We start from the raw sequence: 26,824 nt of genomic DNA, 5'->3' as shown, positions 1-26,824 counted from the left end.
CCTGCAGGGGTCTGTACACACTGGCCCCTCCCCAGGCAAAATGAACTACTCAGTCCTCTGCACTCCCCCAGCACCCTTCCTTCATGCTGTTCCAGTGTGCACCATGCTGACCTGAAGTGTGTCCACCTGTGTCCCCTATACTATTAACTTCTTCAGGTCGAGGAACATATCTCACTCATCTTTGTGCCAGAGATATACTGAATAAACAAACGAGCAAATAAATGCCCTTTATCTTTAGACGTCCAACATAGGGCAACGAAGACCTAGACTATTGTCTTCATGGCACTATCAAAATGAGTCAAGGTCAGTAAGTTTAAACATTAAACTGAAACCAACAAGATTAGTTTTAACAAGAAGAAATATAAAAATCCCAAATTTGGGATATGGAAATCAATAGTACGAATGTAGGATTCATTAGGGAAAAAAATTCACTCATTCCACAAACATTTATTGAGTGTCACCTATATTCTAGACACTGTTCCAGGTGCTGGGTATGTAGAGTGAAAACCAGACAATGTCACTGATGTCATAGAACTTAAATGTGACTAGAAAGAAAGATCTAAGGGTTTTAACTAATTGCAAGCTTCATGTGAGTCATCAAGGTAACATGGCAACAACAACATCAGGAAAACAAACAAATCCTAACCTGGTTTTAGCTGCATCGGGAAAGGGTCAGTGTCCACATCATAACAGACCTCATATTTCCTTCTGCTGTTCAGCCGACGTCAGCAGCTTGGAGGTAACCATAGGTCTCTTGTATCAAGAGGGACTTTGACAAACCAAACAGTGCATTTGTAGGGATATGGTCAGTGTCACAGAAGTCTGAGAAGTGACTGAAGGAATTGCATGTGTTTGGCCTGGAGGACCAACGGTGAGAGAAAATACAACAGCAATCTTCAAATGTTGAAGGAACGATCTATGCAAGACCAGGTGGAAATTACAAGGCAGCAGGAAGAGTTTCTTGCAGGGGAAACTGCTCGACAAAGGTATGGGGAGACCTCCTTCCCTAGGGAAGAGATATCCCTTCCTCAGAGATGCTGCAGAAGAAAACTGTGCTGAGACCAGACTAGACTACCAAGAGATCACACTAGACTTTGAGTTCCATCCACTGTCAAATCAAGAATTCTATAGTTGATCCCCCCATTCATCAGGAAGGCAGGATTTAGGAGTGCGGGCTTTGGATTCAGAAAAAGCTGGATTCGAGTCTTGGATCGGGAAAAGTTACTGCACACTCTAAGCCTCATTCCCTCACTTGCAAAAGAAGGATAGCAATAGTTCTACCTCATCCCCCCTCGTGAGGATTAAGCGAGATGATTTACATAAAGTGCTACTAAGTACAGCGCCTGGCCCTTGGTAAGATATCAATAAATGTTAGCTAATGGTAATATTAAGTGCTCTTCATTTCACCTGACATATTTCAATTGATTTAGATAAATCATTTTGCTGTGAGTCTAATTCTGCAATCTTCCATCTTGCATTCACTAAAGCACTTACTATAGCAATTTAAAACTATAAAGTAGAAGCATTTTAGAGAAATTTGAAATGTTTTATTCTCTAGAGACATTAGAAAAATACTAACAGTAGAAAAGGGGAGGGACCTGCCAATGCAGGGGACACAGGTTTGATCCCTGGTCCGGGAAGATCCCACATGCCATGGAGCAACTAAGCCCGTGCGCCACAACTAATGAGCCCACGTGCCACAACTACTGAAGCCCACGCACCTAGAGCCTGTGCTCCACAACAAGAGAAGCCAACGCAAGGAGAAGCCCATGCACCACAACGAAGAGTAGCCCCCGCTTCCAACTAGAGAAAGCCCGCGTGCATCAACGAAGACCCAACCCAATGCAGCCAAAAAAAAAAAAATCTATAGACTATCTAAAATAGTCTATGTCCTATACTAGGTTTAAAAAAAAAGAAAGAAAAGGAGATCTTTACGGATGTAACTTAAGGGACTCGTGATTAAATTGAGGTGAAGCTAGGAAGTTATTCATGTATGCAATGGCTGAGCTAGGCTGGGGCAGAGCAACCTCAGAGACCCCCTTTCTCCACAGGAGACCTCCACCAGACCACAGAGGTAAAAATCAATCCAGCAAACTGATTTTATGAGAACTAAATCACACCAGACCAATTTAATTTCCTCCTGTGACAGAGAGACAGGCTTCGATGACACAGAGAAGCAATGGATATCAGATACTGCTGCTTCAGTTAGGTCCTTAATTCCAGCCTACATAATAGCCAAATCTAAAAATCAAATTCTGCTGGCACGTGGAAGTGATCCCCAAACACAGAGATCAAAGGCTCAGGATCGTGTAAGGATCCTGTAAGTAAGGAGAAGAAGGAAAGAAACTCTCTCCTTTGTGGAACTGGCAGAAAAACATGGCTCCTTCCTGCTGTGAAATGCAGAATTCATTCAGCAAATAATACTGAACACTCGTCATGTGACGTGACCTCAATTTGGACTGGACTAAGAGAAATAGACATGAGGTTTACAAGCAGATGTGCTTAAATCGGGCTTTTTGGTAGATATGGGTGTGGAGTTGAGGTTGAGGGGTGGTGGCGCTACAGAAGAAACGGCATCTTTGAGCTGGGCCAGGGGTTTCAAGGGGGTAGGGTAAAGCTGGGGGGCACTTGTTAAAGAAAAGCTGTGGGCTCAGAAAGACACTTGGAGGAATCTAGGTTAAACTCATTCAAGTGGGAAAACATCAGCAGCAAGGGATGCAAGGCAGAGCAAAGGGGGAGGGAATCTAGGAAGAGCTGACCGGGAGGGCAGGTTTAAACGGAGAGCCTACTCATTCAAGAAAATCCCAGCCGGGGGCTACTCATTCAAGAAAATCCCAGCCGGGGGCTCCACGGTGTAACTGGCTAAGCACAAGATATAAAGACGCATTAGCCCACTCCCTGCCCTCAGAGCTCCTGAGGTTGGGATGGCCAGAAGAAAAGTGGCTTCAATTTGCTGCTAAAGGAGAGTGACCAGGGGCCCAGAAAGAAAGGACTCTTGAGGACTGAGGGAGCAGGGGGTAAGAACTGTGAAAGCACTGGGAGGCTGTGCAGTGCAGACTGGGGCAACTTAACTGAATCCCATCTGCCTTCAACAGATGACCTTCAGAGAACCTCTCCAGCTCTAGAGTCCTAGTCATGAAGCTATTAGTGATGATTTTACAATCTGAATTACCCTAAATCCAGCTTTCCCTCTTGTCCCCCCATCAGAAAAGAGTTGATGGAAACAGGAAAAAGTGGCATTCTGGCTTCTTATCACCACACAGTCACTGCGGGCCAGTGGGTGCCCCCCAGGAGACTGGAACTGAATTCACAGGTGGTGTACTGGCAGCAGGTGGGTGAGGCTGGGGCGGCAGGAGGGAAGAAAAGAATAAAGGATGCTGGCTAATCTCGAAGGGTGGCTGAAACCCAGGAGAGCTGTAGCTTTCTCCAACGACCCACTCTGACCAAAGATGACCAGTTGCTAGTCTGAAAAATCCACAAGAATCAAGAAGGCATTTTTCTAAAGGCTCTAAAGGGAATGCCAGTGGATTTCCAGGGACAGCTTGAGTCCAGCTTGATCTTCAGAAATGTTCCTCTCCTCTGAGGCTGATGGAAATTTCTAGGGAATTGAAATGATCCTGCCCATCTAAGTGTCCTGCCAATTTCAAGGCGCTGTTCTGAGACTGGAGCCGAGCCCTTCCTGTGAATGATTCAGGTCTTCAGGACCACTTGCCTGGCAGGGCTGTCCCATGTTTGGTAGGGTACCACGAATGAGCATGCTTGTCCCAGACCCCACCTGTTGCGGGAACCAAATCTCACGATGCATGATGGGACATGACTCAGGATGGCAGAGTAATAAATGAATAAGCATGGGAAACAAATAAATATGTACCTATTTAGCCATCCCATAATAACTCTCTCACACTCGTACACATGTACACACACACACCATATACTTCCAGTCACCAAGGCAACCATTCCCTGAAGCTGTACTTTGTTCTTTTCCACGTTAGATATTTTTAACCTTATTTCCTTGAAGTGCAGCTCTGGTCTTTTTGAGTGTCTCCTGAGAGGTACCACACCTCCTCAGAAAATGCTGTTACGTCTAACATTTACCAGGTCTATTTTGAAGGCTCATGCCTTATCCTCATTCTGACACTGAATTCAGCCAACACCATTTGAAAGCGCGCTGAAAGCATCAGCAATACGAAATAACCATTATGATTGCTACTGTGAGTCAGAAAAATTAGAGACAAATGAAGTATTATGCCTTGCACAATTTTCACTGACGGTTCTCAGCTTAAAAACAAAATCACAAAGTTCATATGAAAAAGGACCCAGCTTGGTCCTAAAAGATGGAGACAGAGTCTCAGGATTAAAGTGACAGCTCTTATTTAGGAGGCAGGAATTTAGGACTACTGATGTGTTAGGAGTAGTTGACATTTCTCTCCTCCTCCTTATAATATATGCTATTCTTCAAATTAACCTCATTTTCTATTTTAGATTTCAATATTCAAAAATGCCAGCAACATACAGGGAAATAGTTAAAACATTCTTATACAAATATTGATCTGGCTTCTGACAACATCCATGTAATAAGCAGTGAGGTTTTTTCCGTTTAACGTCACTAACAAGTTTATGATTAAAGGTCAGTCTGTGGCAACAGTCTGTTTTCATCTCTACGTTACAATTATTACTGTCTGCTTTAAAAGAAAAAAAAATCTGATTTGCGACTGGTCCAGAAAGTTCTTTGCATATCCTTCTATCATATTTCTGCCAGAATGGTAAGAGTATTTAATTTATAGTCGTAATCCACTTTCATGCCCTGCCTCATATAAAGAAGCATCGAGGCACCGTAGGGTAGAGACGAATTCCTTGCTATGAAACAACTGCTTGAAAAGTAAGCTGAAGTGCAGAACTAGTGATGGCGCGGCCGTTGTTTATTTTGCCCTGAACTAGGATTCTGGTTTTCAAAACCCGAGACACGGGAGAAAAGGGGGAAGCCACGAGGAAGAAACCACCCAGGTAATCTGGGCCAGTCTATAAGTCAAGGGCGAGAGGGGCCAGGCGGCCAGTGGATGGAGTGGCCCGGCTGTGTGCCTAGGCGGCCAGAGGAGGAAACGGGCCGAAATCCAGCGGAGGCGAGTCCAAGCGGGCGAGAAGCCTGGGTGGGCGGCGGGATAGGTGTGCGAGCCGCGCGGGCTGTCCTCCCACCCCACCCGTCCCCGCCCAATGAGCAGGCACGGGCGGAGGCCAAGAGGTGCTGGGTTTCCGCGAGGCCCAGGGGATTAGCTCAGCCTTTTGTAGGGGTCTCTGGTTGGCCCTGCTCCCTGGGCCTGGGTCGGTCAGTCTGTCAGCAGGCAGGTGCTGTCTGTCTGTCTCCCGCCTCCCCCCTCCCCCGGCCCCAACACCACCAACACCATTCCGCACAGAATTCTCTGGGGGACTGGGCTGCCCCGGCGCCCCCCGTCCCTCCCGCGTCCCCCTCCCGTGCCCCGCCTCCCAGCGCTGGGGGTCTGCGGGAGCCAGGCGCACTCACCTGCGTGCAGGCCGCCCGCCTCGGGGCCGCTGTCCGGGGTGGCGTTGCTGGGCGACGCGTCCGAGTCGGTGTAGGTGAGCCATGTGGACTCCGTCTCGCGAGTCCAGCTCTCGTAGTAGCGGGGCTCGATGGCATCCGCCCGGCTCCCGCCGCAGCCCATCCTCCCGCGCTGCTGGCGCGCCCAGCGGCCGCTCGGTTCGCAGTTCTAGCGGCGGCTCAGCCCCGGCGGCGCAGCCCGGCCCGGCGAGGAGGCGGAGGCGGCGGCGGCGGGGGCGGCATCGCGTCCCTCGACCCGCCCGCGCCGCAGCCAGGCGCCCAGCTCCCGCTGCGCCAGCCGCCCCCTCCGCCGCGCCCGCTCCCCGCGCGCCCCTCCTCTCCTCCTCCTCCAAGGCCCTCCCCTTCCCCACCTCTCCTCCCCCACCTCCCCTCGCCCTTGCTGCCCTACCCCCAACCCCGTGCCGAGTCAAACGCTGCCCCGCATGCTCCCTCGGTGCGCCCCAGCCGGACGTGGGACGCAAGAGCGGCGGCCTGAGAATAGGAGGAGGGCGGGATGGGGGTGGGTGGATTCCGCGAGGGGTTCAGCCTCGCCGGCTAGGGTTACCCCTTTATTTATCCGTCTCTCCCAACCTCCCTCCCTCCCTTCCTTTATTCCTTCCACCTTCGTTCCATTCATCCATCCTGGGGGCTTTGGAAGGTACCCCAAACTTTCTGGCCACTTGTTCAAAACCAGTGGAGCTGGTGACAGCCCAGAAACAGGGAAGGAACTATTGCTACTAAGAATTAAGGAGCAGTCAGACCCCCTGCCTGTCCCAGTTGGTTTGAGGAGCAGGGAGTAGGGCCTATAATTTCTGAGAGAGTTGGGCTGGACTCTCTTTCACTAACACCCTTTCCAGTTCTGTGACTTCGAACTTTGTTCTCAAGAAAGCAAAAGAGGATCAGGAATCGACGGGCAGCCGGAACACTCTCTCTGGATGGGGCTGGGAGGTGTGGCTGGCTTCCCTCCAAACCCACTGAGGGCCTTGATATTCCAGGTGCACACTCAGCTCTGCGTGCTCCATGTGAGCACACTTAGAGCTCACACTTGGGTAAGCCAAAGAATTCGCCTGTCCCAAAGGAGCCAGGACACGTGGTAAAAGAAGGAAACTGCCTTAAAGAGACAGCGAAGAAAGAAGGGTTGAAAGAATAAATCCTCAATGACCAGGCTCTGTCAGAATGTCATGGTGCTGAGTAAGTATTGTTTTCATTTATTCAAGATTATATATACACTTTTAATTGAAATATATTTGATGTACAATACTGTGTTAGTTTCAGGTGTACTACATAGTATTTGACATTAGTATCCATTATGAAATGATCACCATAATTCTAGTAACATCTGTCCCCATAAAGTTATTACAATATTATTGACCATATTCCTTATTCTGTATATTACATCCTCGTGGCTTATTTATTATATAACTGAAGGTTTGTACCTCTCAATCCCCTTCACCTATCTCACCCACCTTCCCACCTTCCTCCCCTCTGGCAACCATTCTTTTGTTCTCTGTACCTATGAGTCTGTTTTCAGCTTGTTTTGTTTGTTTGGTTTGGTTTTTAGATTCCACATATAAGTGATATCATACAGTATTTGTCTTTCTCTGTCTGACTTATTTCATTTACCACAATACTCTCTAGATCCATCCACGTTGTTGCAAATGGCAAGGTTTCATTTCTTTTTTAATGGCTGAGTAATATTCCATTGTCTATATACCACATCTTCCTTATCCATTTATCTGTTGATGGACACTTACGTTGCTTCCATATCTTGGGTATTGTAAATAATGCTGCAATGAACACTGGGGTGCATATATCTTTTCAAATGAGTAGTTTTGTTTTCTTCTGGTAAATACCCAGAAGTAAAATTGCTGGATCATATGGTAGTTCTACTTTTAATTTTTTGAGGAAACTCCATACTGTTTTCCATAGTGGCTATACCAACTTACATTCCCACCAACAGTTCCTGAGGGTTCCCTTTTCTCCACATCCTCACCAACACTTGTTATTTGTTGTCTTTCTGATGATAGCTATTCTGGCAGATATGAGGTGGTATCATTGTGGGTTTGATTTGCATTTCCCTGATGATTAGTGATGTTGAGCATCTTTTCATATGCCTGTTGGCCATCTGTTTGTCTTCTTTGGAAAAATGTCTATTCAGATCCTCTGCCCATTTTAAAATTTTTAAATTATTTTTGATGTTAAGTTGTATGAGTTCTCTGCATATCTTGGATATTGGAATTGTTTGCAAATATCTTCTCCTATTCAGTAGGCTGCCTTTTTATTTTGTTGGTAGTTTCCTTTGCTGTGCAAAAGCTTTTTAATTTTATGTAGTCCCATTTGTTTATTTTTGCTTTTTTTCCCTTGCTGAGGAGACAGATCCAAAAAACTATTGCTAAGACCAATGTCAAAGAGCATACTGCCTATGTTTTCTTCTAGGAGTTTTATGGTTTCAGGTCTTACATTTAAGTCTTTAATTCATTTCGAGTTTATTTTTGTATATGGTTTGAGAAAGTAGTCCAGTTTCATTCTTTTGCATCCAGCTGTCCAGATTTCCCAACACTGTTCATTGAAGAAACTGTCTTTTCCCCATTTTCTGTTCCTGGCTTCTTTGTCATAGATTAATTGACCATATAAGCATGGGTTTATTTCTGGGCTCTAGTCTGCTTTGTGTCAGTACCGTATGGTTTTGATTACTGTAGCTTTGTAGTATAGTTTGAAATCAGGGAGCATGATACTTCCAGCTTTGTTCTTTCTCAAGATTGTTTTGGCTATTGGGGTCTTTTGTGTTTCCATACAAATTTTAGAATTATTTGTTCTAGCTCTGTGAAAAATGCCATTGGTATTTTGATAGGGATTGCATTGAATCTATAGATTGCCTTGCAGAGTATGGTCATTTTAACAATATTAATTTTTCCAAACCATGAGTGCAGTATATCTTTCCATTTATTTGTGTCATCTTCAATTTCTTTCATCAATGTCTAGTTTTCCAACTCTTTTACCTCTTTGATTAGAATCATTCCTAAGTATTTTGTTCTTTTTGATACAATTGTAAATGGGATTATTTTCCTAATTTCTCTTTCTGAAAGTTCATTTTTAGTGAGTAGAAGTACAACAGATTTCTGTATATTAATTTTGTATCCTGCAACTTTACTGAATTCATTTATTAGTTCTAATAGTTTTTTGGTGGGGTCTTTAGGATTTTCTATATATATTATCATACCATCTGCAAACAGTGACAATTTTACTTCTTCCTTCCAATTTGGATTCCTTTTATTTCTTTTTCTTGTCTGATTGCTGTGGCTAGGACTTCCACTGCTGTGTTGAATAAAAGTGGTGAGAATGGGCATCCTTGTCTTGTTCCTGATCTTAAAGGAAACACTTTCAACTTTTCACCACTGAGTATGATACTAGCTGTAGGTTTGTCATATATGGCCTTTATTATGTTGAGGTATGTTCCCTCATTCAACATATATTTACTAAATACCTATTATGGCAAAACACTGCTAGTAGATCTAATACATTTTGTTTATTACCAATTGTATATATACTGTAATGTGTACTATTATTATATCTTATAAAGTATACAGAATATAGGTATAGTATTAATTATATCCTATATAATGGATAGAATGTAGACTAGGTTACATGGTCTATAGCACTCAGTATGTAGCAACTAGTAGGTAGGCCAAGTCCAGGGCATTCCTGGCACATAGTAGGAATGAGTAATGTGGGCTAAAGAAGATCTAGTTTAGCACAGAGCTGTTAGACGTCCCTTCGGCAGGTACTAATCAGGATCCATAATGCAGAAGTGAGCAAAGACTCACTGAGCCAAGATCAGGGGCTCCTCCTCCTCACGCTGAGCCCAGAGCCTGCCAAACCCCAGGGCCCAGGCTGGCCATTCCTCTGCAGGCTTTGCTTCTCCTTTTAAGACACCGCAGCAGGTCTTCTCAACCTTGTTTCAGCTGCCAGAGCATTGTGAGCAAAGGAAATGAGATGAGCATGAGAGGAGGTGCAGGAGTAGTCTGGGCCAGCCCAGGCATGGAAAGGACTATAGAAAGGGATTTAGACTTCATCCTAAAAGCAATGGGAAACACTGGAAAGCTTGAAGCCACGCACTGCCAGCATCAGATCTGCTTTAGTGAACTGTCACTCTGGAGGTAGGTGGAGAATGGGTGGCAGAGAGGCCAGACTGGGTCCTGGGAGAGCATTAGGAGGCTCTCAGAGAGAGATGATGATGTGGGAGGATGCGAGGAGTTGGGTGGATAGGATTGCCGGTTACTGAGAAGAGGAATCCTAGAGGCAAACTAGTATTGTATCTGCATGGAGAGGTCTGGAAATGGCAGGTAGATGAGGAATACTGTTTTGGTTGCATTTGCAATGCCTCTGAGACATGAGTTCACATAGGTAAAGCACTTAGCTTAGTTGCCAGAATATAGTAAAAGTGGCTTTGTAAGTGCTAGTTCTCCTTATCACATGGCTCTAAGTCTAGAACTCAGGAGAGAGGTCTCAGCTAGAAAATTAATTTAGGAGGCATCAGCATATGAAATATACCTGAAGAAATGTCTCTCTCCCCAAATAGCTTGGCCTTCCCTGTTCTTGTTTTCTAGTGTCCAACCTCCCCAGCTCCTGCCTCCCGCCCCCAACCCCTTGCAGCTCAATCTCTCCTGTCCCCCGTCTTGCTCCCTTTCTTATGAGAAGCAACTTACCTCTGTCCCAGCATCTGACTCCTCGTTTGATATTTCAACCACAGCTTAACACTTTGTTCAGGCGTATCAAAGACTTGAAGGACGAAGATATTGTCCACACTCAGCTTTGAAAGATCCTCCATTACCAGGCAGTGGAGAATCATAAATAACAATCATTTTTTCTTGTCACATATTCAGATTCTAAATAAGGTATCTAATATATGTACCAATTGGGAATAGGGCCAATTGACATTTTGCCAGTGACCAGAGACAGGAATGGAAAACTGCGTAAACCGGCATCATGTTTCTGATTGATTCCAGCAATGTTTCAGTGCCCATGTGGATTAACGCCTCAGAAAGGTACTCTGCTAACGCAGCTTCCTGAGGCTCTGGGAGGAGGCTGAGCTGGAGTGGTGAGTGTGAAAAGAGGTAGGAATGGGGGTCATCAGAGTCAGGGAGCAGGTGCGGTGAAATTGTGATCTCGTTGACTTCGAGCTGCCCAGGTGACATGTGTAGGAAGATGTCAAGTTGGCAGTTAGATGAATACAAAGCTGGAGTCCAGAAGAGAGGTCCAGGCTGGGACCATAGGAGTCAGTGAGATCCTAGGGAGGTAGCATGGGAAGAGAAGTCTGGTAGTGAGCACGGAGGATGTTCAACATTTGGAGGGTGAGTGGAGGGAAAGAGCCAGCAAAGGCCATTGAGGGGAAATCGTAGAGGAGAGTGGCACGTCAGCGATCTTGAGAGAGGAGAGAGTTCTGACTGTGCATCTACAAAAGGCAGATTGCATCACACGGAGACCGAGAAGCGGACTGTGGGATCTAACATCAGGGAGATCGAGTTCAGTGGAATGTTGGCAGTGGAGGCCAAATTGAAGTGGGTTCAAGAGTAAAGGAGAGGCAAGGGATGAGACAGCAATGTAGCAGCTGGAGGGAAAGTCCACATTAGAATTCTTTTTTTAATTGAAGAAACTAGAGCGTGTTTAGGGCTAGAGGAGGAGGTGAGGATACTGAAACCTGGGGGTAGGAGGGGGAGAGCCACAGAAGTGCGATGGGATTGCCCCCGTGGGAGGAGGGCACCTCTATCTGCGCTTTTGTAACAGGAGTGCAGGAGGAGGGCTGGGAGGATTTCAGATTTGGAACTAGGATGTTGAGGGTTCTCAAAAGCGCTGGGGTTTATCTTCTCTGTGAAGTAAGAAGCAAGGTTAGCCACTGAGAGTGGGGTGGAGGAGGATTTCAGAGACTGAGAAAAATAGAGAAGGATTCCATCATTATTACAGAGACTGGAAGACTGAGCTGTAAGTTTTGGGGGGCAGTCCTCAGCCCAGTTGAGGCTGCTGATTGTGGAGATTCCTTAGCAGAGTTCAGCTACCTGGGTGCAAGTTCCAGATGAGTGAGGGTTCAGCCAAGCCTGGGAAGAGGTAATGTGCAAGGACAGAGGGACCAGGAAGTGACTGAAACAGTGGCATATGGAACCCACTGTGTGGGAGGGAGCTGATGGGGGAGGAGGATGAGGTGAGGCCCCATGGCGGCCAAGAAGCTTCTACTGTAGGGCCCTTAGGTAGCCAGTTGGGAGAAGAGGGGGTTGATGGTAGAGACAGCAGCAGCAGGACTTTGAAACCCCACGTAGAAGGACCCCTAAAAAGTGCTGAGATCAGACAACTGCCCATTCAAAACCTGTGGACAGGCTAAGGGGCCTGGGTAAGAGTATAAATGGAAACCCTCATACCGTATATGACATTTTAAAGGTTTATAAACCAAGTTAGCACACTTAGGGAAAATATATTCTATCCTCTTATCTTGACAAGTTATCTTCATAACGACCTGAAAGGCCAGGTTCTAAAGTAGAATTTTCGGAGTCTTTGAAGTTCTGCGCTGAACATGGCAGAGCAGGCCAAGCCGACCCAGTCTGTGACTCCTCTCCCTGCCCCCAAGTCAGTCCTGCTCTGCAAGAGTCCTTGTGGACACATGTCCCTGTAAACCCACAAGTCCACGTTCCATCTACACTCTCTTCCTACAAATCGCTGCCTTTGGCCACCCCTCTGGCTGAGGAGTCTGTGGCTGGGGGATGCAATCTGCCCTCCAGGGGCTTGCTTCCAATGCAGGCTCTGGAAGTAGGGTCAGGGCCTTTGGGGCAGGGAACTGCAAGGTCCCGGATACCCAGAAGGGAGGTTAGAAGGGGCTGGGGCCCAGACTCCAGGTGGATGCAGCCCATGGCCCCTGGATTCCTTGCCCCTAGAGAAAACCAGAGTAGGGCCTCTAGAACAGGGGCCTGGAGCAGGGCTCCCTCTTGCCAGGTACTGTCCACTGATGTGAATGGAGTTGCAAACACTTCCAGAAAACAGGAGATAGTTGTAAAGTTCTCGGATTGAGTGTGGTCACTGATTGCACACACATTTCTAAACATCTACCATGTATATTTTAAGCTTCTCAAGGACAAGGATGTTGTCTCATTTAGCTTGGAATCCTTAAGAAAGATTAATTCAATGCCTTCATGTAGTCAATGCTCATCAAATATTTGCTTAATGGATGAATGACAAGAGGCAGTATGGGGATGGGTTAAGAATATAGATTCTAGAGCCCAACTGTCTGAGTGTGGAGCTTGACGCTGCCACTTACCAAATGGATAGCCTTGGACACATTACTATCACCTATGCCTCAGTTTTCTCATCTGTAAATGGGGATAATGAATTGTGCGAGCAGGTGTAAAGGCTTGGAAGAGTGCCTGGCACATAGAAAGCGCTCATCAATGTTAGCTATCATTGCACTTTGGGGGAAAGGAGAAACAATGGCATCTCTCTCCCTTACAGAGGAAATCTCTGAAATTATGTGTTTTCATGTGAGATAATGCCTGTGAATTTGCTTAGCACACAGCAAAAGTTTGGTAAACGGTAGCCTTTTTTCTTTTCCTTCCTTCCCTTTTCCTTCCCTTTATGATGTTACTACTACCAACCTTCCTGAAAACAAAATTTCTTACCGCCATCCCTACCAAATCATTATTACAGAGCAACAGTCTATTTTTTTCATGGGATCTCTTCTGGCTATTATGTAGTGCCATAAATTCAGAGAAATTTTGAACCCAGAAAAACCTAGAGATCAGCTGATCCAGTCCTTCGATTTTACCAACTAGGAAATCATAGCTCAGAGAGGTTTGTGGAATCACCCAAAGTCACAGAAGAAGGTGCTGTCTCTGGTAGAGCTGAAGTTTCAGTAGGGGCTTGGAGCCTCTGCTTGGCTCTGTGCTCCTTTAATTACGACTCTCTAGCTGGTATTGAATTTTCTCCCAAAACTTTAAGAATAAGTGTAATAAATTAAACATAATATGTAAAGTGTAATAAATTATGTTAAACCACCTGTTCAGAATCTAGAACTCGACTGGCATGGATTAGTCATCTTTTTCCATCAAGTTGAAAAACAAACAAAAGAATGAATTATTTTAAAGTGGGGATGGTTGCAACTTTGGAAAGCCTTAGCCAAAGTCATCCAGAGCAATGAAGTCGATTATGCCTTTCAAAACTATTGCTGAATGCAATATCATCTCACACCAGTCAGAATGGCGATCATCAAAAAATCTACAAACAATAAATGCTGGAGAGGGTGTGGAGAAAAGGGAACCCTCTTGCACTGTTGGTGGGAATGTAAATTGATACAGCCACTATGGAGAACAGTATGGAGGTTCCTTAACAAACTAAAAATAGAACTACCATACGACCCAGCAATCCCACTACTGGGCATATACCCTGAGAAAACCATACTTCAAAAAGAGTCATGTACCACAATGTTCATTGCAGCTCTATATACAATAGCCAGGACTTGGAAGCAACCTAAGTGTCCATCGACAGATGAATGGATAAAGAAGATGTGGCACATATATACAATGGAATATTACTCAGCCATAAAAAGAAACGAAATTGAGTTATTTGTAGTGAGGTGGATGGACCTAGAGTCTGTCATACAGAGTGAATTAAGTCAGAAAGAGAAAAACAAATACCGTATGCTAACACATGTATATGGAATCTAAAAAAAAAAAAAAAAAAAAATTGTCATGAAGAACCTAGGGGCAAGATGGGAATAAAGACGCAGACCTACTAGAGAATGGACTTGAGGACATGGGGAGGGAGAAGGGTAAGCTGGGACGAAGTGAGAGAGTGGTAGTATATATATGGACATATATATACACTACCAAATATAAAATAGCTAGCTAGTGGGAAGCAGTCACATAGCACAGGGAGATCAGCTCGGTGCTTTGTGACCACCTAGAGGGGTGGGATAGGGAGGGTGGGAGGGAGGGAGACGCAAGAGGGAAGAGATATGGGGATATATGTATATGTATAACTGATTCACTTTGTTATAAAGCAGAAACTAACATACCATTGTAAAGCAATTATACTCCAATAAAAATGTTAAAAAAAAATAAAACAGGGATACAAGCTAATATTAAAAATATAAATGTAGACTTTGATTATAGAAGGAAGATGGGAAAAATATATAATAATAATTAATAATGCATTTAAGTCCTTCATTTAAAGAGAAGGCTTTTCAGATTGGATTAACAAACAAATAATATTGGACTACATACTTTTATGAAATACTCACTAATGCCAGGTGATACAGAAAGGTTTTTTTTAAATAAGTATTAGCCATGATATGCCAGATAGATAATGGTCAATATATTAAAATTTTAAAAATACCTGAATATGTGGCAAAAAACATTGTATGGCATACAGGCTTTTTTTTTTTTTTTAAGGAGGAGACAGTACAAAATAAAACACCTTTTTTTTACACCTTTAAAAAAAAAACTTGCTGAGTAGTATTTATTACGTGATGGGATTCTCAAAATAACGTATCTGAGACTTTAACACCCCTTGTGGTGGGTACCACCCCTGACTCATTTCTATGGAAACTGGAGCACTGGGCTTGGCTCTGCCCAAACTATGGTGAGCCAGGGAAAGGAGACCTTCGGTGAGGCCGTCAGGGTTCAGGACAGAAGCTCCACAGGACCCCAAACCTGCCATCAGGATCAGTCATCTGAAAATGAGTAAAGACAGATTCACTGCCTTATAAGTTTCAATTTTTCCAAGTGAAAAAAAGTAATACAAAGGAAGAACAATAGCAGCAGTAATTGTGGCCTCCAGGGGCGGACCTCAGGTAAGTCTCTTTAGTCCTGAATGCCAACCCTCAGCAAGGACTCCACTGCTCCAGATTCAGCGGAGCAAACCAGAACTGTAGCCCCTACCCTCCCTCTGGAGGATGTTAAAGCAGCTTCCCCTCCCAGTCCCCAGTCTTGGCTAGCTGACAGGTCCTCATTATTCTACAAATGGTAATTTTGTCGCAAAGGAAGAGCTTGAGGTTAGCGCCCCAAAGGACAAAATCTGATACCATTCTCTGCATCTGGGTAAAAAAAGTCAGCAAGTGCCATCTGATGTGGGCCCATTCATGCATCTCTCGCCTTTGAAGAATGACAACATGCCCCGGGGGAAATGTACGATGCATCTGGACTTCAGGTGATGCAGATAGATAGGGTAAACATAACAACCAGGGTGGAAACAAGAAAGGGAAACTGAAATATCAATATTAAAATGGCAAAAGGGGAAATGAGTTTTTGACTTGGTTGAGGAGGTTAGAAAATGTGAAAAAAGGGAATTTTGGAAAAAAAAGTAATTAAATATGGTACCACAAAACATTTATATAGGAAATGAAATTTAAATGTGAAATGAAACACTGTAAATTCTCCCTCCACTAATCTTTAAACCAAATAATTCTCATGAGAAGAGAGGTCTGCTCCTTTGGGTTAATTCTAAAGAAATTCAGCAAGTTCTTTCAATAACTTCAAAATCTATCTCAGTGCCTGAATTAATGTCCTGTGGCACTTTATCATACCCCGAATAAAAACCTGGGACAAAGCAGTTGCGGATATTTCCGAGTTTCTGATTTCATTATGCTTCCTTTCTGTGTAGCACTGCTCATTAGTAAGATGTAAGGAATAACCAATTTGTTCTCTCACAAAGGAATATGAACCACATTCTACTGGAAATGGCCTGGAGAGGAAAATCTGGTGATGATGAGGTGGACGGGTGAGTTTTTTAATTGTCAGAACAACTTCAAATTGTAGATTGTGATAGTTGGAAAAGAGGGGTACTGAATTAGAGGTGAGAACAGATCCAGAAAGGCATATTCACACAGAACTAATTCCAAAGAGAATTCTGAAAACCCAGAGGTCTTGATAAAATATCCACATAACATTACATATTCTTAAGAACCTTTAGAGTCATCATTATCGATGTCTTCTAACATTGTACTGGCTGAATTAATAATATCGTCCTCTGCACTTCCTCTTCACCTAGAATGAGGAAAGGTTCGGCAGATAATCTGATGAAAAGAGAACTGAAATAGAGGGAATACAGTTTGGCTGATGCTTTCGAACAAAGGTTGCTAGTTTACAATGTCAGGAGCCCAGAGCACGGGGCTTGCGTTTCTAAGGCAAAGTTCAAGATGTGGAACAGAATGTTCTCCTCACCTCTGACCGTGGCCTGGAAAATGGAGGCAACTTGTTTCTTGGGGCTCTTGAAGGTTCTCAGAAATGTTCACGTAGCACAGAGTAGGCTAGATAATTGAGATTCTTTCTCTGAAAGAAAAGAAAGCACTTTCAGACCATTTTTGTTTGCTGTTTGCTTAATCATATGACAGTTAACCTGGACTTCTGATCGCTAAAGAGAGGTGGTGTGTCTTATTCATTTCCCTTTGCAAAGAGTTGCTTGCCTCTTCAGGCAGAGCAAATAAAAATGAGTCCCAGGCAAGTGAAAAAATACAAATTGATTTTCATATTTATTACACTTCTCCTTCAGGCGAGGCAGACCGTTAACTAGACCTAAGTATAAAGTTAGATCACACCACAGCAGAGCTCAGGGCAGCAGATGGCAACTTTTATTCATCATTTCCCAGGTGAGGGGAAAAGGACCACAGTCATTTACACTGTCAATGCCATTTCGGTGTTGGCTGTTGTGATTGATGCCTTCATCAGATAAGGAATAGATCTAGAAGAGAGGGCATGAGACCCTGGGAAGTCAGGCCATCTCTCAATCCTCTCCCCATAAATTAATGTAGAAATGAGGCTCAGTTTGCTTTCTGCTAGTCTTCAGTCAGCAGAAAAGTAATTGCCTTATCCTAAATGAAAAACATGACTTCCTGATTATAATAAATAGGGGAAGGAAAAAAAAGAGCAGGACAGACAATCAGGTCTTTCATTTGTAATAATCCAGTGAAAGCGCTGCCTCGGCAGAGAGCTGGCAGCTCAGGAGCTGATGAAAAGAAGCCGAGAGAGCCCACGGGGCATTTTGAAGGTGGAATTTGTCCAGATGCATAAAGCTCCCGATGCACTGTCCATTAGGGAGGTTCACCCGACTCTGCCTGTGTTGGGGGGTAGGTAAACCAAGGATTTAGAATGTTTTGTGCATTTTCCCCCCTCAAACAAACCTGTGTTCAAATTCTGGCTCTGACACTTACTGTGAGACCACAAGCATGTTTCTGTGCCTTGGTCTCATCTATGACGTGGAAATAAGCATGGTGCCTGCCTCACAGTGTTGTTGGAAAGAGGGCACGGTGCTTGGAAAGTTCTGAACACAAGTCCTAACACAGAGCAAGTCTTCAATAGACGGCAGCTATGATTTTAATCCTTAAAAATGTTTTATTCTTGTCACTGTTGTTCCTTGACTGACTGGGACAGCCGGGTCTTCTTTCTGTCCAGTTTTCGACATTGCTGGGCTGCCTGGACCTGCTCTCTCACAGTGTCCTTAAAGCCCTGGCATCCTCAGAGCAAGACAAAGAGTGGGGACAAGCTAAGTTAACCCCCAGTGGGGCTCCGAAAGTACAGAGGCCCCTCTCCCTTTCTTGGTGTCTCCACTTCTGGCCAGAGAGGCAGAGAGCTCATAGACAGGTACAAGTTTCTGCCCAGAGGCAGCTGCCTTTTGCACCCAGAGGTGACCATGGAAACTGACCGGGCCTACTGGATGGTGTCCATCCCCGCAAGAGCACCTTTCTGATAGATGGGGGATCAGAGGGCCCTTGGCTGCACACGGACGGCTTCCAGGCTGGAACAGGTATACTCGGGGGAACAGCAGTCCTTCACCCAGCTCCTGTGACTAATGATAGCCAACATTTACAGAGCACTTATATGTCCCAGTCTCTGTATAATAAGCACTTTGAACATGGATTAGCTCATTTACTCTTCACAGCAACGTTAAGAGGTAGGTGCCATTAGAAGCCCCATTGTCATGATGAGAACGCTGAGACCTAGGGGGGCTAAGTGACTTATCCAATGTCAACCATAACACCAAAGCCAAGAGTTAAACCCAGGTCTTTATGACCAAAGTCCACGCACTCATTGATCACAATGCTGATCTCCCACTTGAGAGTTGTTCCCCTGGGCTGGCGACCTGCAAACATCTAAGTAGCTGCATATGTCATGGCTCCGGGGTGGAGAGCCTTCAAGTTCTTCTCCAAAGGCAACCCCACTGCGGGAAAGCTACGTGTGTTCTCCTACTGTTCACAGGAGAAAAATGAAGATTAATAAAGACCGTGGGAGAAATTTTCCAGTTCCAAGCAGTGTCTATGCTGTGAGTAATCCTATCTAGGATTGATAAAAATAGAACAGTTACTGGAAATAGGGTGAAAAATACTCCTTCCACAGTTTAGAACTCCCTCATAAACAACCATGAGACCAAATCCAGGAACAAGCCACAAATATGAGAGCGAGGATTTGATTTTGTTTATTATCTATGTTGCATAGCGTGTTATCCTGGCAGCGCTGGGGAGAAATGAGCTAGCAAAAAATTATGTGTGGGCTGGTAGAATGTTTGAATTATCTGCATTATTGATTTTACCTCCTGCTAGATTCTTTCATAAGGCTGAATGAATTGATGTGAATTTCAGGTTCTCAGCTACCAGCAAGCAACTCACTTATGAATCTCAGAGAATTGCTGCTATCACACAGGCCAGAAAGCAGGTGTTTTCACTCTTAACAAAGCATCTCAAATAAGAACAGAACTTCAGGATTTTTGTAGGTGCATTTACTAATAAGCCCCATACAGAAAGAACAGTGTATTTCTTTTGGTCCCTCGAGAATGTATGCAGATATTTTAGGGGAAAAAGGCAGGGCCTGGAGTGATTACAGAATTTTTGAAAAGCGGGTGATTGTGGTGGGGAACAGTGTAAAGCTAAATGGTTCAAGTATATCTAAATCTATCTAGACATAGGCTTGGGTGGCTCTATTTGCTTGAGAGGCTGAGAAGCCTCTTGGGAGGACGATTTGGGGAAAGCAAGCTGGCTCAAAGAGCAAGGTCTTTGCTACCAGAAAGAGGGATGGTTCCTAGTGCCTCCCAGCGCTGTTATTAAGAGTCACCTCTTGCCCTCCTCATGCCCCTGGTCTCCCAAACTCCCCTCCTCTGTGAACTTGTGTCCAAATCCTATAGAAAGGAGGAGGCTGTAAGCAAAACTAGACAATAGTTTCACTGAAAAGATGTTTGCTGTTAGGGCATAGAGTTCCCTCCCTTGCACTCAACCAACCAGATGAAACGTACACAAAAATAGGAGAGATACGTGCTTTGGCACCTCTAGGGCTCCAATGTCCTGGCAGGAGACTTGGTACCCAGAAGAAGTAGACGCACCCAAAGAAATAACAGGTGCCCAGTAGAAAAACCATGGTGTCTGCTGTAAACCATGGTAAGAAGTTTGGATTTTGTTTTAAGAGCAATGCAAAGTATTTTTATCAGAAGAGAGAATAACCTTTGGTTTTTAAAAGATCACCTGTGTGGAGGACAGATTTTAGAGAGCCAAGAGAAAAAGTAGGGAGACCAGTTTGGACACTTTTGCAAGAGTCAAGGCAAGAGATGATAGTGGCTTATAGATTAAGGTGGTAGCAATGAGGATGGAGAAAATGGATCAGTTTGAGACACATTACAGAGGAAGAGTCAAGAAAGCTGGCTGATGCTTTGGATGTCGGGGTAAGGAAGAGGACAAGAACGACTCTTTGATTTCTGCTTGCATATTTGGGTAGATGTGGAAGACTATAACAGGAAAGAAACTTTGTATTCTATTACAAGTTAATCACTAAAGGGATGTTGCCTATGAACTTAAATTATACTTAATAGCCCATCTCTGGGAACCCTGCCTCCCAGATAATGAGCATTAAGCTAAAATACCTTTGTTTAGCTAACAGGAAACACTCTGGCCAGTCCTACCAAGAATGGCTGCATGAAGGAAGAAATTAATACATCCCCTCCGGAGTCTGGCTGGAACCAGGACTTTACTCCCTCCCCTTTTAGTGTGAAAGAAGCCTGAATTCTAACTCAGGGAAGATGGTTCTCTGGGATATTAGTCTACCATCTTCTTGGTCTGCTGGCTTTCCAAATAAAGTCGCCCTTCCTTGCCCCAGCAGCTCATCTCTCGATTTATTGGCCTGTCGTACAATGAGCAGTATGAACTTGAACTTGGTAACAAGACTTGATGAGGAATAAATATAGAGAAAAATATCAGGAATTCTGCCTTGCAAATCAACAAAATTATCGTCGTAAAAGGAGACATTACAACTGACATCACAGAAAAACAAAGGATCGTATGAATAACTATATATCAACAAACTGGATGACCTAGAAGAATTGGAAAAATTCTTAGAACTATACAACCTACCAAGACTGAGTCAGGAAGAAATAGAAAATCTGAATAGACCGATTACTAGTAAATAGATTGAATCAGTAATCAAAAATCTCCCAATGAAAGAGTTCCGTTTTGGCTCCTTTGAACTTAAACATGCTTGGGAGATAAATAGGCAACTGGATAGAGAAGATGGGAAGTCAAAGGAAGGTGGGTGTCGGAGCCAAGAACAAAAGTGAGAGATTCCCTGAGTGTAGAGGGGGAGAAGAGAGGATGCCCTGGGATCAAACCTTGAAGAAACCACTCTGCAGAGGATGGGTAGAGGAGAAGGAACTTGAGAAGAAAGTTGAGAAGAGGAGAGCAGAGAGTGGGAGGAAAACCAAACAGGTGTGGTGTCCCAGAAGCCGAGAGAAGAGAACCTGCAGCACATGGCAAGTGATACTCAAATATTTCCTCTCTGGATATCTCCATGTGGCAATGAGCAGCTTGGGGTTGCTGAAGTGAAAGTTCGTGTCTGAGGACCTTCAGTTTCTGGACTAAATCTCTCTCATCTCTCTGGGCAGGAAGCTCCTCATCTTCCACGGAGCCCTCACTGGGCAGTGGCAGCAGCTGGCTGGGCTCCTTTAGTTGGCAGTGGTGGTTCATGATGTGGTGTAACCTTGGGTCTGTAAACTGAGTTGTTCGGTTATCATGATCTACAAAATATATTCTCCCAGAAACTGTACTTTGGACTTCCCAACCGGGTGGCAGTGGTCCAAGTTCATCACAGTTCATGCTGTTGAGGTCTCTGGGTATCCTGGGGTCGTGCCACGTGCTAACTCCAGTCTGCGTGTGCAGGAAGTAAGAGAGTATTCAGTTTTGATTAAGGCTGCTGAGAGGCTAAGTTACGGGTGAAAGACAGCCCAACGCATTTGAGAAGGGGAGGTCACTAGTGAACTTGGTACGAGTGACATCAGTGGAGGGGTGGAGTCAGCGCCAGAGTAGAGGGTTAATGAGAGAGAGAACACAGGCATCTCATTTTACTCCTGGAAACCCAAAAAACAACAATGAAGCAATTGTATTTAACGTAAACCTGTAAGGATGATGAGAAGGGGAGAGGACAAAACCACAAAATTTTGAGAGCTGAAAACCAATTAGATTAGTTTTAACTGATCGAGCAGACTGAAGAAAGCTGAATTTGAAGTCAGCAGTGAGGAAATGTAAAACCAACACAATTTACACCTTCAAAGTCTCAGTAATTGGTGGCACCAGGAAATTTTAACCGTGGAGGTAAGGCAAGGGGGCTGGGAATTGGCATTAAAACAAGGAGAATTGGTTGAAAGCAGTTTAAAAAGTAAGTACATCTGCAGGATCACCACCATACCCTGAACAGTCTTTGAACTGCTCTTCCCCTTCCTGGCAGAAGACTGGATTTATTCTCTAGGAAAACACTGAGTCCCTAGACTGGGGTACCAAGCAGGAAGACTGAGAGACAGTGAGATTACTGGTGCCAAAGCTCCTCAGGGATCTTCCCCTCCTCACCTTCCAGAACACAGACAGGGAGGATTCTCTGGGGAAATGAACCAGTCCAGAGGAAAGATACTTACAACAGGGTCACCCAAGGAAACAGCCTAGCCAGACTGCCCTCCTATGAAGCTCACAATTGATAAGCTCCACTCATGTGAACAAAGCTTCAAATCAGCTATTTGGTCCTCACTGTCAAGTATAAGCAGACAGCAAGTATTACAAAATATCTGAAGAGAGCCTTTAATATGAAAGAGCTACTTGGAGAGAACTGAGACTATACAAGAGGAAGAAAACTCCCCACCAAGTTATTAATGTCCTCCAGATATCAGAGGGATATTGCAACCTCAAAAAAAAAACAAACCCAGAATGCAAGTAAATTAGGAGTTCAGAGAACAAACAACAACTAAAACCCCTAAGGTACAAACTTCCAATTATAAGATAAAGAAGTACTAAAGATGTACAACACGACTAACATAATTAATACTGCTGTATGTGATATACGAAAGTCTTTTCTTTCTTTTTTCCTTTAACATCTTTATTGGAGTATAATTGCTTTACAATGGTGTGTTAGTTTCTGCTTTATAACAAAGTGAATAAGCAATACATATACATATATCCCCATATCCCCTCCCTCTTGCGTCTCCCGCCCACCCTCCCCTTCCCACCCTTCTAGGTGGTCACAAAGCCCTGAGCTGATCTCCCTGTGCCATGCAGCTGCTTCCCACTAGCTATCTATTTTACATTTGGTAGTGTATATATGTCCATGCCACTCTCTCACTTCGTCCCAGCTTACCCTTCCCCCTCCCTGTATCCTCAAGTCCACTCTCTACATCTGTGTCTTTATTCCTGTCCTGCCCCTAGGTTCATCAGAACCTTTTTTTTTTTTTTAGATTCCATATACATGTGTTAGCATACGGTATTTGTTTTTCTCTTTCTAAGTTACTTCACTCTGTATGACGGACTCTAGGTCCATCCACCTCACTACAAATAACTCAATTTCATTTCCTTTTATGGCGAGTAATATTCCATTGTATATATGTGCCACATCTTCTTTATCCATTCATCTGTCGATGGACACTTAGGTTGCTTCCATGTCCTGGCTATTGTAAATAGAGCTGCAGTGAACATTGTGGTACATGACTCTTTTTGAATTATGGTTTCCTCAGGGTATATGCCCAGTAGTGAGATTGCTGGGTCATTTGGTAGTTCTATTTTTAGTTTTTTAAGGAACCTCATACTGTTCTCCATAGTGGCTGTATCAATTTACATTCCCACCAACAGTGCAAGAGGGTTCCCTTTTCTCCACACCCTCTCCAGCATTTATTGTTTGTAGATTTTTTGATGATGGCTATTCTGACTGGTGTGAGGTGATACCTTATTGTGGTTTACTTGCATTTCTCTAATGATTAGTGATGTTGAGCATCTTTTCATGTCTTTGTTGGCAATCTGTATATCTTCTTTGGAGAAATGTCTATTTAGGTCTTCTGCCCATTTTTGGATTGGGTTCTTTGTTTTTTTGATATAGAGCTGCATGAGCTGCTTGTATATTTTGGAGATTAATCCTTTGTCAGTTGCTTCTTTAGCAAATATTTTCTCCCATTCTGAGGGTTGTCTTTTGGTCTTGTTTATGGTTTCCTTTGCTGTGCAAAAGCTTTTAAGTTTCATTAGGTCCCATTTGTTTATTTTTGTTTTTATTTCCACTTCTCTAGGAGGTGGGTCAAAAAGGATCTTGCTGTGATTTATGTCAAAGTGTGTTCTTCCTATGCTTTCCTCTAAGAGTTTTATAGTGTCTGGCATTACATTTAGGTCTTTAATCCATTTTGAGTTTATTTTTGTGTATGGTGTTAGGAAGTGTTCTAATATCATTCTTTTGCATGTAGCTGTATAGTTTTCCCAGCACCAATTATTGAAGAGGCAGTATTTCCTCCATTATATACTGTTGCCTCCTTTACCAAAGATAAGGTGACCATATGTGTGTGGGTTTATCCCTGGGCTTCTATCCTGTTCAATTGATCTATATTTCTGTTTTTGTGCCAGTACCATACTGTCTTGATTACTGTAGTTTCATAGTATAGTCTGAAGTCAAGGAGCCTTACTCCTCCAGCTCCATTTTTCTTTCTCAAGATAGCTTTGGCTATTCAGGGTCTTCTGTGTTTCCATACAAATTGTGAAATATTTTGTCCTAGTTTTGTGAAAAATGCCATTGCTAGTTTGATAGGGATTGCACTGAATCTGTAGATTGCTTTGGGTAGTATAGTCATTTTCACAATGTTGATTCTTCCAGTCCAAGAACATGGTATATCTCTCCATCTGTTTGTATCACCTTTAATTTATTTCATCAGTGTCTTACAGTTTTCTGCATACAAGTCTTTTGTCTCCTTCGGTAGGTTTATTCCTAGGTATTTTTTTCTTTTTGTTGCAATGGTAAATGGGAGTGTTCCTTAATTTCTCCTTCAGATTTTTCATCATTAGTGTACAGGAATGCAAGAGATTTCTGTGCATTAATTTTGTATCCTGCTACTCTACCAAATTCATTGATTAGCTCTAGTAGTTTTCTGGTAGCATCTTTAGGATTCTCTATATATAGTATCATGTCATCTGCAAACAGTGACAGCTTTACTTCTTTTCCGATTTGGATTACTTTTATTTCTTTTTCTTCTCTGATTGCTGTGGCTAAAACTTCCAAAATTATGTTGAATAATAGTGGTGAGAGTGGACAACCTTGTCTTGTTCCTGATCTTAGAGGAAATGGTTTCAGTTTTTCACCATTAAGAACGATGTTGGCTGTGAGTTTGTCATATATGGCCTTTATTATGTTGAGGTAGGTTCCCTCTATGCCCACTTTCTGGAGAGTTTTTATCATAAATGGATGTTGAATTTTGTCAAAAGCTTATTCTGCATCTATTGAGATTATCATATGGTTTTTATCCTTCATTTTCTTAATATGGTGTATCACATTGATTGATATGTGTATATTGAAGAATTGTTGCACTCCTGGGATAAACCCCACTTGATCATGGTGTATGATACTTTAAATGTGCTGTTGGATTCTGTTTGCTAGTATTTTGTTAAGGATTTTTGCATCTATGTTCATCAGAAATACTGACCTGTAGTTTTCTTTTTTTTGTAGTATCTTTGTCTGGTTTTGGTATCAGGGTGATGGTGGCCATGTTCTTGGATTGGAAGAATCAATATTGTGAAAATGACTATACTACCCAAAGCAATCTACAGATTCAATGCAATGGCATTTTTTACAGAACTAGAACAAAAAAAATCTTAAAATTTGTATGGAGACACAAAAGACCCCGAATAGCCAAAGCAGTCTTGAGGGAAAAAAATGAAGCTGGAGGAATCAGACTCCCTGACCTCAGACTATACTACAGAGCTACAGTAATCAAGATAATATGGTACTGGCACAAAAACAGAAATATAGATCAATGGAACAGGATAGAAAGCCCAGAGATAAACCCACACACCTATGGTCAACTAATCTATGACAAAGGAGGCAAGGATATACAATGGAGAAAAGACAGTCTATTCAATAAGTGGTGCTGGGAAAACTGGACAGCTACATGTAAAAGAATGAAATTAGAACACTTCCTAACACCATACACAAAAATAAACTCAAAATGGATTAGAGACCTAAATGTGAGACTGTACACTATAAAACTCTTAGAGGAAAGCATAGGAAGAACACTCTTTGACATAAATCACAGCAAGATCTTTTTTGATCCACCTCCTAGAGTAATGGAAATAAAAACAAAAATAAACAAATGGGACCTAGTGAAACTTAAAAGCTTTTACACAGCAAAGGAAACTACAAACAAGATGAAAAGATAACCCTCAGAATGGGAGAAAATATTTGCAAACTAATCAGCGGACAAAGGATTAATCTCCAAAATATATAAACAGCTCATGCAGCTCAATATTAAAAAAACAAACAGCGCAATCCATAAATGGGCAGAAGACCTAAATAGAGGTTTCTCAAAGAAGACATACAGATGGCCAAGAAGCAAATGAAAAGCTGCTCAACATCACCAATTATTAGAGAAATGAAAATCAAAACTACAATAAGGTATCACCTCACACCAGTTAGAATGGGCATCATCAGAAAATCTACAAATGACAATTGCTGGAGAGGGTGTGGAGAAAAGGGAACCCTCTTGCACTGTTGGTAGGAATGTAAATTGATACAGCCACTATGGAGAACAGTGTGGAGGTTCTTTAAAAAACTAAAAATAGAAGTACCATATGACCCAGCAATCCCACTACTGGGCATTTACCCAGAGAAAACCATAATTCAAAAAGACACATGCAGGCTTCCCTGGTGGCGCAGTGGTTGAGAATCTGCCTGCCAGTGCAGGGGACACGGGTTCGAGCCCTGGTCTGGGAAGATCCCACATGCCGCAGAGCAACTAGGCCCCTGAGCCACAATT

The 26,824-nt window shown here is 43.4% G+C and overlaps 1 protein-coding gene and 1 long non-coding RNA gene across 6 annotated transcripts in view; one reads left to right on the top strand and one right to left on the bottom strand.

Annotated features, from left to right (window-relative positions):
- Positions 1-5,902, bottom strand: part of BAALC (BAALC binder of MAP3K1 and KLF4) — a 95,340-nt gene extending 89,438 nt beyond the window's left edge. For 4 of the 5 annotated variants that reach the window (XM_082434351.1, XM_082434352.1, XM_082434356.1 and 1 more), the window contains exon 1: positions 5,519-5,902. In XM_082434351.1, the coding sequence (XP_082290477.1) occupies positions 5,519-5,678 (160 nt within the window). In that variant the 5' untranslated portion in view covers positions 5,679-5,902. The remainder of the gene's footprint in view (positions 1-5,518) is intronic. The other variant, XM_082434354.1, reaches the window with a different exon arrangement.
- A 743-nt stretch (positions 5,903-6,645) lies between these two features.
- On the top strand, positions 6,646-25,632 carry LOC309647248. Its single transcript, XR_014255890.1, has 3 exons — positions 6,646-6,745; positions 16,244-16,309; positions 25,519-25,632. It is a non-coding gene; the product is annotated as an uncharacterized lncRNA (long non-coding RNA).
- The last annotated feature ends 1,192 nt before the right edge of the window (positions 25,633-26,824 follow it).

This window comes from Balaenoptera physalus (assembly GCF_965194825.1).
Source record: "Balaenoptera physalus genome assembly, chromosome: 17".
NCBI classification, from domain to species: domain Eukaryota; kingdom Metazoa; phylum Chordata; class Mammalia; order Artiodactyla; family Balaenopteridae; genus Balaenoptera; species Balaenoptera physalus.
The sequence above is the reverse complement of the archived record's forward strand: the minus strand, read 5'-3'. Positions and strand labels throughout refer to the sequence as shown.